At 43.5% G+C, this 16,068-nt stretch overlaps 1 protein-coding gene across 2 annotated transcripts in view; it reads left to right on the top strand.

Moving 5' to 3' along the window:
• Positions 1-16,068, top strand: part of anks1b (ankyrin repeat and sterile alpha motif domain containing 1B) — a gene marked incomplete at its 5' end in the record, with an annotated part of 338,563 nt that overhangs the window by 200,802 nt on the left and 121,693 nt on the right. For both annotated transcript variants that reach the window (XM_080421028.1, XM_080421027.1), the window contains one exon: positions 7,513-7,699. In XM_080421028.1, coding sequence (XP_080277154.1) covers positions 7,513-7,699 — 187 coding nt within the window. The remainder of the gene's footprint in view (positions 1-7,512; positions 7,700-16,068) is intronic.

Genomic DNA, 16,068 nt, shown 5'->3' with positions numbered 1-16,068 from the left:
ACTCCCCTACATCTCATACTCCACTATACTTATCTGAAAACTTGATTTGCTAGTTACTTTGTAGATTTTGATTATTATTACAAAACCACTTCAGATATATATACGTTGGCAATTTGAAAATAGCCGATCTACAAGCTCACAACGCGTTGTGAGCTTGTAGATCTCGTAGATTTCAAAGGATTTTTTATACATTTTATACATTTGAAAACTTGTGAAATGGGACCTTCTGCATAATGAGTACTTTTACTTTTGGTACTTTAAGTACATTTTTATGCCAATGCTTTTGTACTTTTACTCAAGTAAATTTTGAATACCCAACTTGGTACTTGTAACTATTTCTACAAAAACTGTAGTACTTCTTCCATCACTGTGCTGGGGCCACACCTAATCAAAGGGCCCTTCAAAATATCACACAGTATTTTATCAGGGCTCTCCCATGTCTCGCCTTTTTAAGTGGAAATCTAAGTAGGTCTGGTTGAGCCATAAACTGTTCCAGCCAATCAGGATGAGGATCAGCATGAGAAGAAAATACAGAGGGGTGCGATTACAATTCTGGGGCCTCAGAAAACATGATATCCTATATATAAACAACATGAACAAATACTGCTTCTCAAACTCAGCTGCGCCACATTAATACATCGCTCAGACTGCTTAGCGTCACGTCAACAAGAGTGTGCAGAACTGTGCACACGCAAAACACGGATACAATCAACTTTTAATAGTGCAAAATGTAAATACAATAACACATTTCCGCCGGTTGGCAACTTCCCTCTGATATACACTACTATGCATGCATCCTTTTCAGCACCATGGACAGTGAAAGAGGTCAGAGTTGAGAGAATAAAAAAAAGATGCCTGTTTCAGTTGAATTGGGTGAAACCTAGCAAAGGCCACCTATGCTTATTCAATAAAGTCAACCAACTAGCTTTTCAAAATGACATTATGTGCAGATAACAGCATCAGGCAGTTGTTTAACCTTAGCTTACCTTTATTCAGTACAAATGTAATCGCCTGTTTTTTTAACTGAGTCTCCTAAACAGCCTCTCTGTCTATTCATCGTGAAAAGTCAATGAAATCAGCTGGATGTTCCATGGATTTTTTCACATGTTGCATCGTAGAGGCCCCCGAATATGAGGATCCATGTTTCAATGCCACCAACACTGTTGGCATAGCAGTCCCACAAGGACGGTAGAAGGACATTTTAACTTGCTTGCCACAGCAAAGTCAGAGTCTGATGTCATCTCACGATGACACCGAATCAGAAGCCCGGCAATATTTAGAAAAGTCTAAAACAAAATAACATTGAATGTTGTCAGTCCTTCTAAAATAATATCATACACATGATAATATTAATAATAATATCAACAAATGTATAGGCCACTATGTTGAGTAGCTCTCTCTCTCTCTACACCGCAGATGAAAGACGTTGTCATTTCCATTACCTTCGCCTCTCCCGATCTTTTTAAATTCCCCCCCACCTAGAACATCAGGTCTATCTTACTTGACTCATTCTTCTCATTTCTCGCTTGTCATCATTTCATCCTTCACCCTGGGGGGGGGGGTGTGTGTGTGTGTGTGTGTGTGTGTGTGTGTGTGTGTGTGTGTGTGTGTGTGCGTGCGTGCGCGTGTGTGTGTGAGAGATTGAGAGTGAACACTATATATGGTAATGTTGTTGTTATTGTGAGTCACGCTGGATGTTCGCTAGCGTGAAAAGCTCATGGTAGAGTGACTTCCTGTGAACGCTGCAGGAGGAGAATGAGAGTCAGTTTAATCATTGAGAGATGTAGTGGCTTCCTCCTACATCACAGACATGTCCAGGTGGTATTAGTGCTAATTAACGAGTGTGTTGTGACACATCAGAGAAGCCCCATCTCTCACGCACACGCACACGCACACGCACATGCACATACATACATACTCAACATGCAAACAAACACAAATATGGCAGCATGGTTTAGATGATGCATACTTTGGAGAATAACAGACAGAGAGACAGAGAGAGAGAGAGAGAGAGAGAAGAAGATTACGAAACTTACCATCAGAGAGGTGTACAATTGAGTGGGAAAACTGCTGCAGTTGAACATGTGCGTGCGTGCGTGCGCGTGCGCATGCGTGTGTGTGTTACAAGGAGTAGGACGTGAAGGCGGAGACGATTAAAGTTACATAAAGACTAAATAAACTTTGTTGAAGTGAATCTAAGCACTAAGCCCTCGTCTAGCACCTCCTGTCATTACTGAACCAGCAGCACTCAGTACAACACACTGGGAAGCTATGTACTGTAGGGCCATTACCGTCATTATGGCTCCCGGCTCCGTGCCCCGGCCTCAATTGCTGAATTAGGTAGCCAGAAAATATCTCTAAAATGGGAACATCACCATTTGTTTAAGCTCACGCTCAGGCCTCTCAGGCCTAATTAGAGCCATTAACATGTACTCTGCAACTGTACAGCCAGTACATTAAGGTTTTTGCAACGCCAGCTTTGAGATGAGAACAGAACATTGAGTTCTGTTCTGGTTTCCTTCATCAGTACTGGACCCTCGCACGCACGCACACACACACACACACGCACGCACACACACACACACACACACACACACACACACACACACACACACGCACCAGCCCATAGCCCCAGCCCTACCTGAGCTGCTAATTATTGTAATTATTGCTACCCATAAATTACCACAGCACTTTTACGCGGTATAAAAACAACATACACAGTTGAATTCAAGTGTGCGCACACACACACGCACGCCCACATACATGCACGCACGCACGCCCACACACGCACTCACGCAGGCACGCACGCACGCACACACGCACGCACGCCCACACACACACACGCACGCACTCACACATGCACGAGCAGGCACACAGGCACTCTTACATCTCACCCCGACTCAGGTGTGAAATCACGTTTAAGCAAATGAGCGTTACGTTTATTGGACAACACGTAATTAGTCACACATATTAATTAAGTGTAAAATCATGTATTCCCCTCAGGGATGCATTTTCGTTGCTGTCGGGCAGAAACCTTGTATCTCCATATTCTAACTTTTAATGGGTTTTTTTTTTGGTCAGATATCCTTCTTCATCATACAAGAGTATCGCACTAAAGCAGTGAAAATAGCAGGTTTACAAGCTCACAATGCGTCACAAACTCATGATGTGACACGTTGTGAGCGTGTAGATCAGCTATTTTCACTATTCTACTTTTAGTTTAAATAATAATAAAAAGGAAAACATTTTTTGGTACATAGGAGGTTTCCACCCGACAGTGACGATTTGCCAGTGGGAATGAGCGAGAGAGGCCTCTACTGTAGTTCAGACAGGCGTGTGTGTGTGTGTGTGTGTGTGTGTGTGTGTGTGTGTGTGTGTGTGCGTGTGCGTGTGCGTGTGTGCGCGTGTGTGTGTGTGTGTTGCATTCACACGCGTATATGTTCTTTTAATACCATGTACTACACTAGCGCTGTGTTAATTTATGGGTAGTAATAATTATAGGGCTGGTGCTATGTGTGTGTGTGGGTGTTTAGGGGTGTGTGTTTGTGTGTGTTTATACACGCCTGCTGCTGTGCGTGCGTGCGTGCGTGTATGTGCGTCTGTAAGAGTGTGTGCGTGCGTGTGTGTGTGTTAATTAATTGTCGTCTGATCAGGCATGACATGTTCATTAGCCTGCTGCCTGCTTGCATTGTCAACGCTAAGCCTCAACCAGAGCTGTGTGTGTCTGTGTGTGTCTGTGTGTACTTGTATTACCAGACTTGGATAGAGTATAATTTATTTAATATAGCAGAATTTGAGAAATGTTGTGAGGACAATTTTCCTGGTCTTCAAAAGAGAAATGGTTGCTTTATAGTTAAAGTAGTTATACAAACGTGTGTGTGTGTGTGTGTGTGTGTGTGTGCGTGCGCGCGCGTGTGTGTGTATGCGGTGTGTGTGTGCGATGTCTGCATGAGCAGCTCCTAATGAGGCCTGAGAGACTATGTCTTATGGAGTGTCATGGAGGGACGCATTGTGAAAGAGAATAGGAGAGAGGGAGGGAGAGAGAGAACATAAGTTGACCGATTCTATTACACTAATTAAGGATGGATTGCTTGTAAAGTACGACTTCATCTGAGGCACACACACACACTCACACACACACACACACACAAATCCATTGTCACGTCACAGTCGTTTCGTCTCATTTATTTCTCGCTTCCTGTTTGTCGCTCATTAAGTTTCAGAAAAATATTTGAGAGAGAGAGAGAGAGAGAGAGAGTTTTAATCTTGAACCTACTGTATAATATACAGTATATGTTTGTGGGGACCAAAAAAACTTTGAACTGCTTAAAGTTGAGAGAATGGTCTGTCTGTCTGTCTGACAGTCTGTCTGACTGTCTGTATGCATTTCTTTTTTACTGTATCTATTTAGCCTTACATTACCCTTCAGTCATTATGGTTCCCTCTGCTTTCATCCATTGGCCCTTGAAATATCTCAGAGTCTCGATCATGTTTCTCTGCTCTTCCCCAATTGCCTTTGGTATTTGGTAGCTTAAGTGTGAAGCCTAAATTATACCCCATTCATTCCGAGGTGTCTTGTTAGGCAGATGCACATTTACCAGTTTTATTTCTTAATCGCTTAATCCCTATATTGACTATACTTCCCCTGGTGTTATGGGTGTGGTCATCTACAAATGGAAGATACTTCCCCAAGTATTTAGTAGCATAGTTGTGATTAATTCTGTGAACCATGCACAATTTACGTTGTCACCTCACAGCTAGAAGGTCCTGGGCTCGATTCCTGCCGGAGACGCAGTGGGCGCTGGGGGCGTGTCCTCTCCTCCGCGTCATCAGTGCCCATACCCTAGGTGGGGTTGGCGAAAGGGCCTTTCTGTGTGGAGTTTGCATGTTCTCCCCGTGTCCCCTAAAAATCATGCAGTAGTCCTGCTCTCTATACTGCCTCCCTCTGGTCAGCTGGGGCGCCTGATGGAGGGGAAAGGTAACGTGTTCCTTCCACACGCTATGTCCTAGCGGGGAAACTCCCCCCTGTTAGAAGCGGCTTGCTAGCTCTTCATGCATTGAAGGAGGCATGAGCTCAGTTCTGCTCTCCCCCTAGGTTGGCAGAGGGAGAGTAGCGCCCAGGATTACAGCTTAGGCAATTGGCACTGGGTGAAAAAAAATGGGTTACAAAATCGTGGGATAAAAATGATGTAAAAAAAACAACAACAACAAAAACATCCAATCTCAACAACACTGATTAATTTATGTTGGGCCTCTTGTAATTAGTTTTTTCAGTAATTTATGTATAGCACAATGCTGAAGAGGCATTATCTACGTGGCTTTGCGCATTGAGGAGCCAGCATTTTTATCTGCATCCATTATATTTGCCTTCCTGGCTAAGAATCTGGTGCAAGCTCTGGCTATTTTTGGTGCGTGACGCCATGCACAAGCAAGTATTCATCAGCTGTAAGCCTGTAACTGGTCTCTATCAGGTACTAGACTGATGAAGTCGAGTGCTTTTCTTGTCAAGCCCGATGGCCTTCAACCAGTGGTGGGAAAAGTACTTACATTTTTTTACTTAAGTAAAAGTATCAATACTGCAATGTAGAAATACTCTGTTACAAGTGGAAATCCGGAATTAAAAATGTACTTGAGTATTCGCATCAAAATGTACTTTAAGTACCAAAAGTAAAAGTACTTGTTAGGCAGAATGCCCCATTCCACAAGTTTTCACATTTATAAAAATGTTTAGAAAATAGCTGATCTACAAGCTCACAAGATGCTTATAGATAAGCTATTTTCAAATAGCCTACATTTAAATAGGGCTGAAGTGGTTAATGTATGATTTGTAATAATAATCTATAACTACAAAGTAACTATACTAAAATGGTCAAATAATTGTAATGGAGTAAAAGTACATTATTTGCCTCCGAGTGTATTGGAGTAGAAGTAAAAGTATTGAACATTTTAAATATTCCAGTAAAGTAAATATACCTCAAAACTGTTACTTAAGTACAGTACTTGAGTACATGTACTTAGTTACTTTCCACCACTGCCTAAAACATGACGACGGCGATCATGGTTGACTATGTTGAAAGCATGGTCAACCTCCTCTCCTCTCCTCTCCTCTCCTCTCTTCTCCTCTCCTCTGAGTTCATTGTTGTGTGTGTTGTTGTGTGTTGTGTGTGTTGCTTCAGAGACACAGACTTCACAAGTACATTGTGTTAGTTCTGACTTAATGAAGGTCATGTGAAGGTTGACCTGTCAACCTGTCATGAGCAGCGCTGCTTTTTTTCTGCTCAGGAAGCTGTCATGCCTTGACATCACATTACACACACACACACACACACACACACACACACACACACACACACACACACACACACACACACACACACACACACACACACACACACACACACACACAGCCAGAGGTTCCATATAGCGTCAGAAGCAGACGTTTAGACTGTCAGCAGGCTGTTGTGTCCTTAATGTCAAGATACATTAATGTATTATTATGTAACATTATGTAATCTACAGTATGTGATCTCACTCTTTCACACACTCTCTCTCTCTCTCTCTGTCTCTGTCTCTGTCTCTCTCTCTCTCTCTCTCTCTCTCTCTCTCTCTCTCTCTCTCTCTCTCTCTCTCTCTCTCTCTCTCTCTTGTCTTTCGCTCTTCCTGCCTGTCTTCCTGCCTGCCTCTCCAAAGTATGCATCATCTAAACCACGCAGCCATATTTGTGTTTGTTTGCAACGTGTGTGTGTGTGTGGGTGTGGGTGTGTGTGTGTGCGTGTGGGTGTGCATTTGTGTGTGGGTGTGCGTGTCTGTTTCGGGCTTCTCTGATGTTTCACAACACACTCGTTAATTAGCACGAATACCACCTGGACATGTCTGTGATGTAAGAGGAAGTGATGAGAATCCTTATCTAAGACACGTTACAGAGGAAGCATACACACACACACACACACACACACACACACACACACACACACACACACACACACACACACGTCAGTGTAAAACCAGATGTTTCTTGGTTGCGTACACAGTGGTTTAACAAGCTAACACTGGGCCCTAAATTATGGGTGGTCATAATATAAAACAAATTATTTTCGTTAAAACCCTGAAAATTAGTTTTCATAGTGGTACCCTATATATAGGAACTTATATACTGTCGTTGTCGTCGGGCAGAAACCTCTTATCTCCATATTCTAATTTTGTGTGTTTTTTCGTGAATTTGATCATACTACAGCGTCACACAAACGCATCAAAAGTAACACATTGAGCTTGTAGATCTGCTACTTTTGCTATTTTTTTATTTGAATCCTGAAAAGCATCAGTTTTGGACATAAGAGTTTTTTTGCCCGACAGTGACGATATATCATAGTGTGCCGAAAACACCAAACGCAGCTCAACTATGCGCATGTCTATCGGTTGCCCCCGTGACCCCGTCTTATCTTATGAATGCAGTACTGTAATGTCCAAGCCCCCAACAATAACACGCCCCCCCTCCTCTCGTTCCTGTCCCAGCCCAAGCAGCGCACATCTCTGTCCTCGTCCCTGGACGTCCAGCGGCCGGTGAACCACAGCTGTGAGCCCAGCGAGGTCAGCTCGTCCCTGGGCTACGCCAGCTTCAGCACTAGCCCCCCCGCCAGCCCGCCACTCAGCCCCAACCAGGAAGACTCTGCCGGATCCAACGACGACTGTCAGCTAACAGGTAAACACAAAACGCACATCTGTTGTGTTGTTGTTATCACCAGCCATGACAGCCTGGCTGCTGTCGTTGTGTGGTGTTTATATTCCTGAGGACTTATTCTGTCGACGCGATAGCATCACAACCGTGCAAGATGCAGTCACAAAGTTTACACTGTACAGGTGTTTAGTTCACATTCTAATAAAGGAAGAAGGGTGTGGTTCGAGCAACGGTACCAGAACTAGGGGGTCAGCGGTTGCTGGCTAGCTGATGCCATTGTCATTGTTACAACATGCAAACAAGTCTTCCAGTGGACATGAACTCAGTAACCATAGTGCCGATTAAAAAAGGGTCTTCAACTATTTGACCAGTACAGTACCTCATCAGAACAATTTTTTGGGGTGTCACAGCTGGTGACACCAGCTGGTTCTAGATTATTTGTAGCACATGTTTTCTTTAGCACTGTAATTCTAAGAGAGAAAGATAGTGTGTGTGTGTGTGTGTGTGTGTGTGTGTGTGTGTGTGTGTGTGTGTGTGTGTGTGTGTGTGTGTGTGTGTGTGTGTGTAGGCTATTTTCAGCGAGGAGATTTGGTGTAGGGAGGGTACAGACCCCTGGGGATCCTGCTCAACGAAGTACATAGGGTTTAAGTGCTTAAGGCTAATGTGTTATAGTGGTACATTGCTTTTTAGTGTACAATCTGTGCTCATGGAATACCTCTTGTCCAACACTTTACTGGACCAGAAATCTCTCTCTCTCTCCATCTCTCCCACTATCTCCCCATATCTTTCCATTTTCCCCTCTCTTCCCCATCTATCCCTCTCTCTCCATCTCTCCCTATCTCTCCATCTCTCCATCTCCCTCTCTCCCCATATCTCCATAGCTCCCCCATCTCTTTCTCCCTCTCTCTCTCCCCATATCTCCCTCTCTCCCTCTCTCTCTCATCTCTCTTTCTCTTCCCCATCTCTCTCCCTCTCTCTCCCTCCCTCTCTCTCATCTCTCCCTCTCTCCCCATCTCTCCATCTCTCCCTCCCTCTCTCTCTCTCCATCTCTCCCTCTTTCTTTCTTTCTTTCTTTCTTTCTTTCTTTCTTTCTTTCTTTCTTTCTTTCTTTCTTTCTTTCTTTCTTTCTCTCTCTCTCTCTCCCTCTCCATCTCTCCATCTCTCTCCCCACCTTTCTCTCAGAGTGAGGATATTTTTTTTTGTTGGGAGGATGAGGTCTTGGAAATGAATAGATTATGTGTGACAGGCTGTGACAACACCTGTCACCTGTCTTAGGTGACTCTGTGGTCGATGACATCTACCCCCCCCAGAAGAGAAGATTTGTGTTTAAAAAAAAAAATCTATCATTTTCACGATAAAAAAAAACAAAAACAGAAATAGCAGATGTATATGTGATATTTTTGAATAGCCGAAGTATAAAGTATGGTTAAAATGATTCTGACACTAGTGTCAAACCCCCCCTTCCCCAAGGACCCCAGGGGGAGAACCAATGACCTAGACAGACACACCATGTGTCATATTGATGAGGTCCCCGTTGTCATGACGAAGTGTCAGCCTTGGCAATGGTTGTGACGTGGTTGTGTAACAGTCACTGAGCTTTGCTCTATAGCTTCCATCAAGTAAGCTTCAAGAGAGGAGATGGGGGAAGGAGACAGGGAAGGAAGGAAGGGATGGATGTTACAAGGTTCAAGGTTTGTTATTGTTACGTCTTGTGCAAATGTACTTGAGAGTACAAATGATTTGTTTGTATACATGCAACAACATTGTGTGTGTGTGCGTGTGCGTGTGCACGTGCGCGTGTGTGTGTGTGTGTGTGTGTGTGTGTGTGTGTGTGTGTGTGTGTGTGTGTGTGTGTGTGTGTGTGTGTGTATTGTATTGTATTGTATTGTATTGTATTGTATTGTATTATGAGGTAGATAGGGGCAGGACTCGAAAAGCTCAGAACAATATTGTGAAAATAGCAAATCTATACGAGCTCACATCAATATATACATTGGGGGGGAATTGGCATAAATATAAATTGGTAGAACACATGAACAAAGATATTGTTTGTCAAGGTTCAACACTATCGCAAACAGATGTTCTCACCTGAGAGATGACTGTCTACCCCCCTCTCCACACCCCCCCCCCCCCCACCCCCCCTCACTCTCTCTGTCTCTCCCCCCCTCTCCATCCAGCAAACAGCCAGCAGGTCCAACAACAAGAATAGAATGGCATCCTCCCCCCCCCCCTCCCTCCCCAGCCCATTTTTCTTCCCCTCCGCAGTCCCCCCCCCCCCCCCGCCCCCCTCTCCTCTCCTCTGCCTGCTTTCTACTTATTAGATTCATAAGGTCCATTGTGTAGTTGCCACGGCAACGAGTAACTCATCCTTGCATCTGAGATGGCTCACATTAAGAGACGAGAACAAAGACACGTCGTCGAGAGAGAAGGAGAGAGTGGAGAGAGAGAGTTCTTATTGGAGTAAATAAATCGCAGGATGCCAGTAAATAAGAGTTGGGTGGTAGAGGGAACCACACAGCCAAGAGGAGGAGGGGGGGGGGGGGTACTGAAAAACACAGAGATGGAACTTAGGGGTGTAGAGAGAAAGTACAGCAAAGACTGCGTGGCGAATAGCGAAAATAGCCCATCTACAAGCTCACAACGCGTGGCACAGCGCATGTACTGTAGATCGGCTATTTTTGGTGCACGAGTATACATCGCTGTTAACCCATTACAGTTTTTCACAATTGTTAACACACAAAAAGCGAAAATTCGGCACAATTTTCACAACCTTAACTTCATGTACTAATCGCTCGACCCAATTTGGCACTACTTCACACTCCCTTATCTGCATTAGACTCTGACTTTCCTTCTTTACACTCATCACTATCATTACGTTATCACCTTGTTGTCCAAACACTACACACAATGTTCAGTTGTTGCACACTCTTCTCACGTAAAATCTCAAAGCAACAATCTACAACACACCTTGTTGTCCAAACACTACACACAATGTTCAGTTGTTGCACACACTTCTCACGCAAAATCTCAAAGCATCAATCTATAACACCTAAATAGTCAAATCTCTAAACATTCAGGTCTGGTGAGCAATTTGCACCACCGGGCTGCTCCAGTGCGTGAGTGGTTCCAGGACCACCCACATTTTTTCGTTCTCTACCTTCGACCTTATTCTCCTTTCCTGAATACCATTGAAGAGTTCTTTTGAGCTTGGAGGTGGAAGGTAAATGAACGGAACCCACAGAGCCGGGTCCCACTGCTCCAGGCCATGTAGGAGGCTTGTGGCGACGTCACTGTTAGGGTGTGAATCTTCTGCTATCTCACGATTCGATTCAATTCCGATTCTTGGGGTAACGATTCTGATTATTTTCCGATTTTTTCAAAACAAACGATTCTCGATTAGTAAAATATTTATTTTTCCAATTCAAAATCGAAAAATGTCATTATACAAAAATCGTAAAAATCGATTGCAGCCCTAGTCACTGTTGAGGTCTGTCAGGGCTTCATGCGCCACTCGAGGCGTTTCTTCCAACGCTGCTTGGACAGGGAGAACATTGCCTATGATGTGGATGAAGCCCTCTGGCCAGACATGACCCGGAGGCATGATGCCTAAATCATGTAGAGAAATAAAACATTTTTGGCTGCATATTTGTTTTGTTTTATGTTTGAAAAAAGTAGGCCTACACTGAGTCATTTTACAAAAGGAGAAATGGCTCATTCTCCAGAGTCATTGTCATTCATATGGTGTGTTCCATTTATATGATTGTGTTTTCAATTTTGCCCTGCTTTGTGTTGTAAATGTTTGGTAGTGTGCAGCACATGCTTATTGTGTGTACTGTAATGAATGGTATGTGTGTGTCATTTGAAAATATGGCTGTGTGTACCAATGAAAACACGAGTTCCATTTTGTGAACAGTTAAAAGATTTGATGGCAAAGAGTCATCTTGCAAAGGCAGTGTGGGGTTTAGCATTTTGTGTGTGAGGTTTTCAGTTTTGTGTGTGCAGTTTTGAGAAAGCCGTTATTGTTTTGAAAAACGTGTGTTAACAATTGTGAAAAACTGTAAGACCTGAAGCCGATTCTACATGTCTCCTAAATCCCAACAGTTTTCTGAAAAACGTATGTTTCTATATCAGTGGTGCTCAATCTTTTTCTTGTCAAGGACACCCAAAATTATGTATTTTGGCCGCAGACCCCCATCTCAAAATATGTTGTTCCAGGGACCCCCAGAAGCAAAGATTTTAGTTAAAAATGTTGTCTTTAGAAATATATATATATTCAAAGATTTGCACATATTTTCACGATTTCTCAAAAATAGCAGATCTACAAGCTCGTAGCGCGGCACTCGGTGCCGCGCTATGAGCTTTTAGATCTGCTATTTTTGAATAGCCAAAGTATGAAATAATGCTTTTTAGCTCAAATCTAAAAATGACACAGATGCTTCTTCAGGTCTCAAGGGGTTAAAAGTTATTTCTTATTTTCTCCTTCTCGTGGCCTCCATCCTTTTAGTTTTTTCCTGAGCTTTTTCTCCGTCTATCTGTCTCTCCTTTATTCTATTTCTCTTTATTTGTCTCTCCCCCCAGCCTCTTCCCCACAGCATCTCAAACTCGAAACCCTTTCCTCCACGCGAGCGTGGGCATTTGCACAGCCTCCCGTCTCCGTCCTGCACGGCTGTGTGCGTGTGAGTGTGTGTGTGTGTGCGTGTGAGTGTGTGTAGGTGTCCTTCACCTGCGTAGGCAGCCTGGTGGAAGTGGGCCTATTTTTAACCCGATCCATCGCTGCTGTGCTGCTTGGTGTGGGCGGTGCCGCAGAGCCTGCCGCTTTACGTAACGTCGGGCGGCCATTGTTTGAGATTTGCCCCCTTTTCTCTGCATGGAGGGTGACAGCTGATAATAATGCAATGCTGTTTGACTAGTTCATATATATACGCTGAAAAGGAGAGACGCTGTAGGGATCTGTTTTAAATAGACCGGGCTGTACTGAATATTTCCAATCGTCAAGCGGTGCTCATTCTGTGCTTTCAGTCAGCTGTTGGTCCATTTGCCATCATATATATATCGTCGCTGTGCAAACCTCCTCCATCTCCGTATTTCAACTTTTTGTGTTTTTTTTCTAAAATTAAAAACCCTACTTAATCATACAACAGCATCACACGAAAGCATCAAAAGTAGCAGATCTGCTACTTTAGCTGTTTTTGAATCCTGAAAAGTAACAGTTTTGAGGTTTCTGCTCGACAGAGACGATATACTGTATAACAGTGGTTCTCAAAGTGGGGTCCTGGGACCCTCAGGGTTTCTCGAGGGGGTTCCATATCTATATGTCACTCAGCCATACTGCTCCAATCAGCTATAAATACACAAAACAGGAAGTTCAATCAGCTATACATACACAAAACAGGAAGTTCAATCAGCTATAAATACACAAAACAGGAAGTTCAATCAGCTATACATACACAAAACAGGAAGTTCAATCAGCTATAAATACACAAAACAGGAAGTTCAATCAGCTATAAATACACAAAACAGGAAGTTCAATCAGAGGAGGTCACAGGAAGTGTTGGCTAAACACTGTCACTCGCGCTTACTGAACACACACAAACACACACTACAAACATACATACACGCACGCACGCACGCAGTGCCACGCACGCACGCTCGCTCGCTCACTCGGAGATTAGCTCTTTAATTCTTCCACACTTTCAGATCCAACTCTGCCTTCCTCTTTGAATCTACTTTGGAATCAGTTGTCTCAACAGACGGGCGGTTCTAAAACGCTTTCATTTCAAGGAGAGTGTGCGTACTCTGAAGCTGCGTTCCCGAAAGGTATCTAGGTATCTAAGAAATATCTTTCAAGTCGCTTGAATCGCTTCACGTTGGTCGCTGCGTGCTGCTATGGGACAAATGTGTTCGTTTGCTTGTTTCAACTAATTTCCTCTTCATGCTGTCATCACGTGTATCACTACACGTACACATGGAAACACTTGGTACCGAATTTGAACCGAATGTTTAATCTAGCAGTAGTACATGTGAAAATAAGAAAGATGGAGCAACTGTGCTCTATTTCATGACTAAAATAGATATCGATCGTATCATCGTTTACAATCAAGGCGGGCGTGTGTTTATCCTCCTTCCCAGCCGGCAGCTGTAGCCTACAGCAAGGGTTCCCAAACTTTTCAGTCCGCGACCCCGCAAAATATTCATATTTCAACTGGGGACCCCCCACCCTGACAAGCACTTGGAATTGAAGGCATTATTGACTCGGTTCCACAGATAAATATTGTGAAGATAGCCGATCTACAAGCTCACAACGCCTCGCAGTGCGAGGCGTTGTGAGCTTGTAGATTGGCTAATAATTTCACAATGTTTGCCTCTTTCTTAAGTGATATTTGAGAATTTGGCCAATTTGGTTTTAAAAAGGTCTTAAAAGTCATTAAATTGTCACTTTAGAAATGTACCCTGTATACACTTATACTGTATGTTGGCTTGTTTACTGTTGAGTGAGAAAACAATGTTGCACATTAAGGGGAACCCTCTGCGGAACCCCTAAAATAATTTGGGGACCCCCCAGTTTGGGAACCACTGGCCTACAGCCAGGACCTCCGGCTAGACTTCACCTCGGGACTCAGAAGTAAATAGAACACAGTTTGATGACTACATTTGACCAATTATGGGGATTGTTTTGGCAGGCACATACATTACAACAAATATAAAATGTACACAGGGACTCCCCCAGCGTTAATTTATTGTGTTAACTTAACTCTGATAGTGTAACCAAATGGACCCATTTGGTTCCATTTTGTACCCTCTCTGGTTTACCAAAACACCCAATACGTCTCTTTTAAGAGCCACCGACTCATCATGACCTACTGTTGAACATAATTCCTGCTATATTAGTTTATATCGTTAATGTTTATGTTTATGTTTATTAAAGGATCCCCATTAGAGACACAATACAATACAAATGTACAACTAGAAATACAATAATTAGTTAATGAGCAGCAAAATCGGTTCCTGTGTGTCTGCAAGGGCTTGTGTTGCTGGTTCCCGGATGAATCAAACCAGAGCCATTATCAAACCAAACATATCCTACAGAGTACAGAACAATATCAACGCTGATTGGCTATCAAGACGCGAAGGGCAAAGTGGGGGAGAAGCAACCGTCGCATCAGTTGGATTTCTCTAGCTGGAGCAGTAACTCTGAGGATCCCCATAGGGGTACTGGACCCCCCGTTGAAGACCCATGCTCTATAGTACCCACAGAGGTTTTAATGCTAATTAACAGTGCTGTTTTATTAAACAGCTGGCTGGTTTTGATCACGCATTCCGTCTGAAAAAAGAATCAATGTTTCATCTAGCACAGCTTTTTCTTATTGGCCCGCAGTTGTGTAATTATTACTACAGGATGCGCTAAAATTGGAACGCCTGGTTTCGATTGTCTCATATGCTTATCCTCTTTTTTCTGTGTTGTGTGTGTATGTGATACGTGCACGTTATTCAGCCGTGCATGTTTGATCTGCTTCCCCCACTTTGAAAGGAGCACAGACAAAACACGTCTGTTTGTCGCCAGCATGTGCCGCTGCAACAGTTGATTGAATTAATCTGCTTAACAGATTATTTTTATAAAATGTATATTTTTTGTGTTGAACCCCAGCATCCATATTCTAGGTTTGTGGGGGGGGGGGGATTGCAGGGAGTCCCCAGCTAAAGTAGTTAATGTAGCATCACAATAATTTTAACCACATTATCCATTGGATATTCAAAAATAGCAGATGCACAAGCTCGCAGCGTGCATGTGCACCTGCTATTTTTTACTTAAAACAAAAACGAAAAATGTAAATGTCGATAATTTTTTAACATAAATCTTCTCTCCTGGTAGTATCTGGCACAAAACATTTTCAGATGGGGGTCCGCGGCCAAATACAATTTGGGGGTCCTTAACCACTGTTCTAGGCGTAACATTGGCCAAAAATTTGCCAATCTACAAGCTCACAACACGTCACAACGCGACATGTTGTGAGTTAGTGGGAGGGACAGTGCATTATTGGTGGCGTGCGCTGCAGTGTTGCCTGCTTTCTTGTGTTTCCTTTTCACAGTAAACTGAGCCGTCTCTTAGCCGGCAGCCAGCAGTAGTTGTGCTTCTCTGTGGCGGCCGCAGCTGAGTGGGTGGAGAGAGGCTGTCTGGTTATCAGAAGGTCACCGGTTCAACCCTCCACTCAATAGGTCACCGGTTCAACCCTCCACTCACCCATCTACTGTACTTTAGTGTCCCTGAGCAAGACGCCTAAGCACTTGAACCCTAGTGTCCCTATTCTGGACTGGGTGACTCCGGTCAACAAAGTATAAAGGGTTTAAGTGGTTATCCCTTAACAGCTCCCCACCACCGACCACTCATGAAAAAG

The sequence above is a fragment of the Gymnoscopelus braueri genome (genome assembly GCF_963280865.1).
Source record: "Gymnoscopelus braueri genome assembly, chromosome: 23".
In the NCBI taxonomy this organism is placed as follows: Eukaryota; Metazoa; Chordata; class Actinopteri; order Myctophiformes; family Myctophidae; genus Gymnoscopelus; species Gymnoscopelus braueri.
Note: the sequence above shows the minus strand (reverse complement) of the source record. Positions and strands in the feature narration are given on the sequence as shown.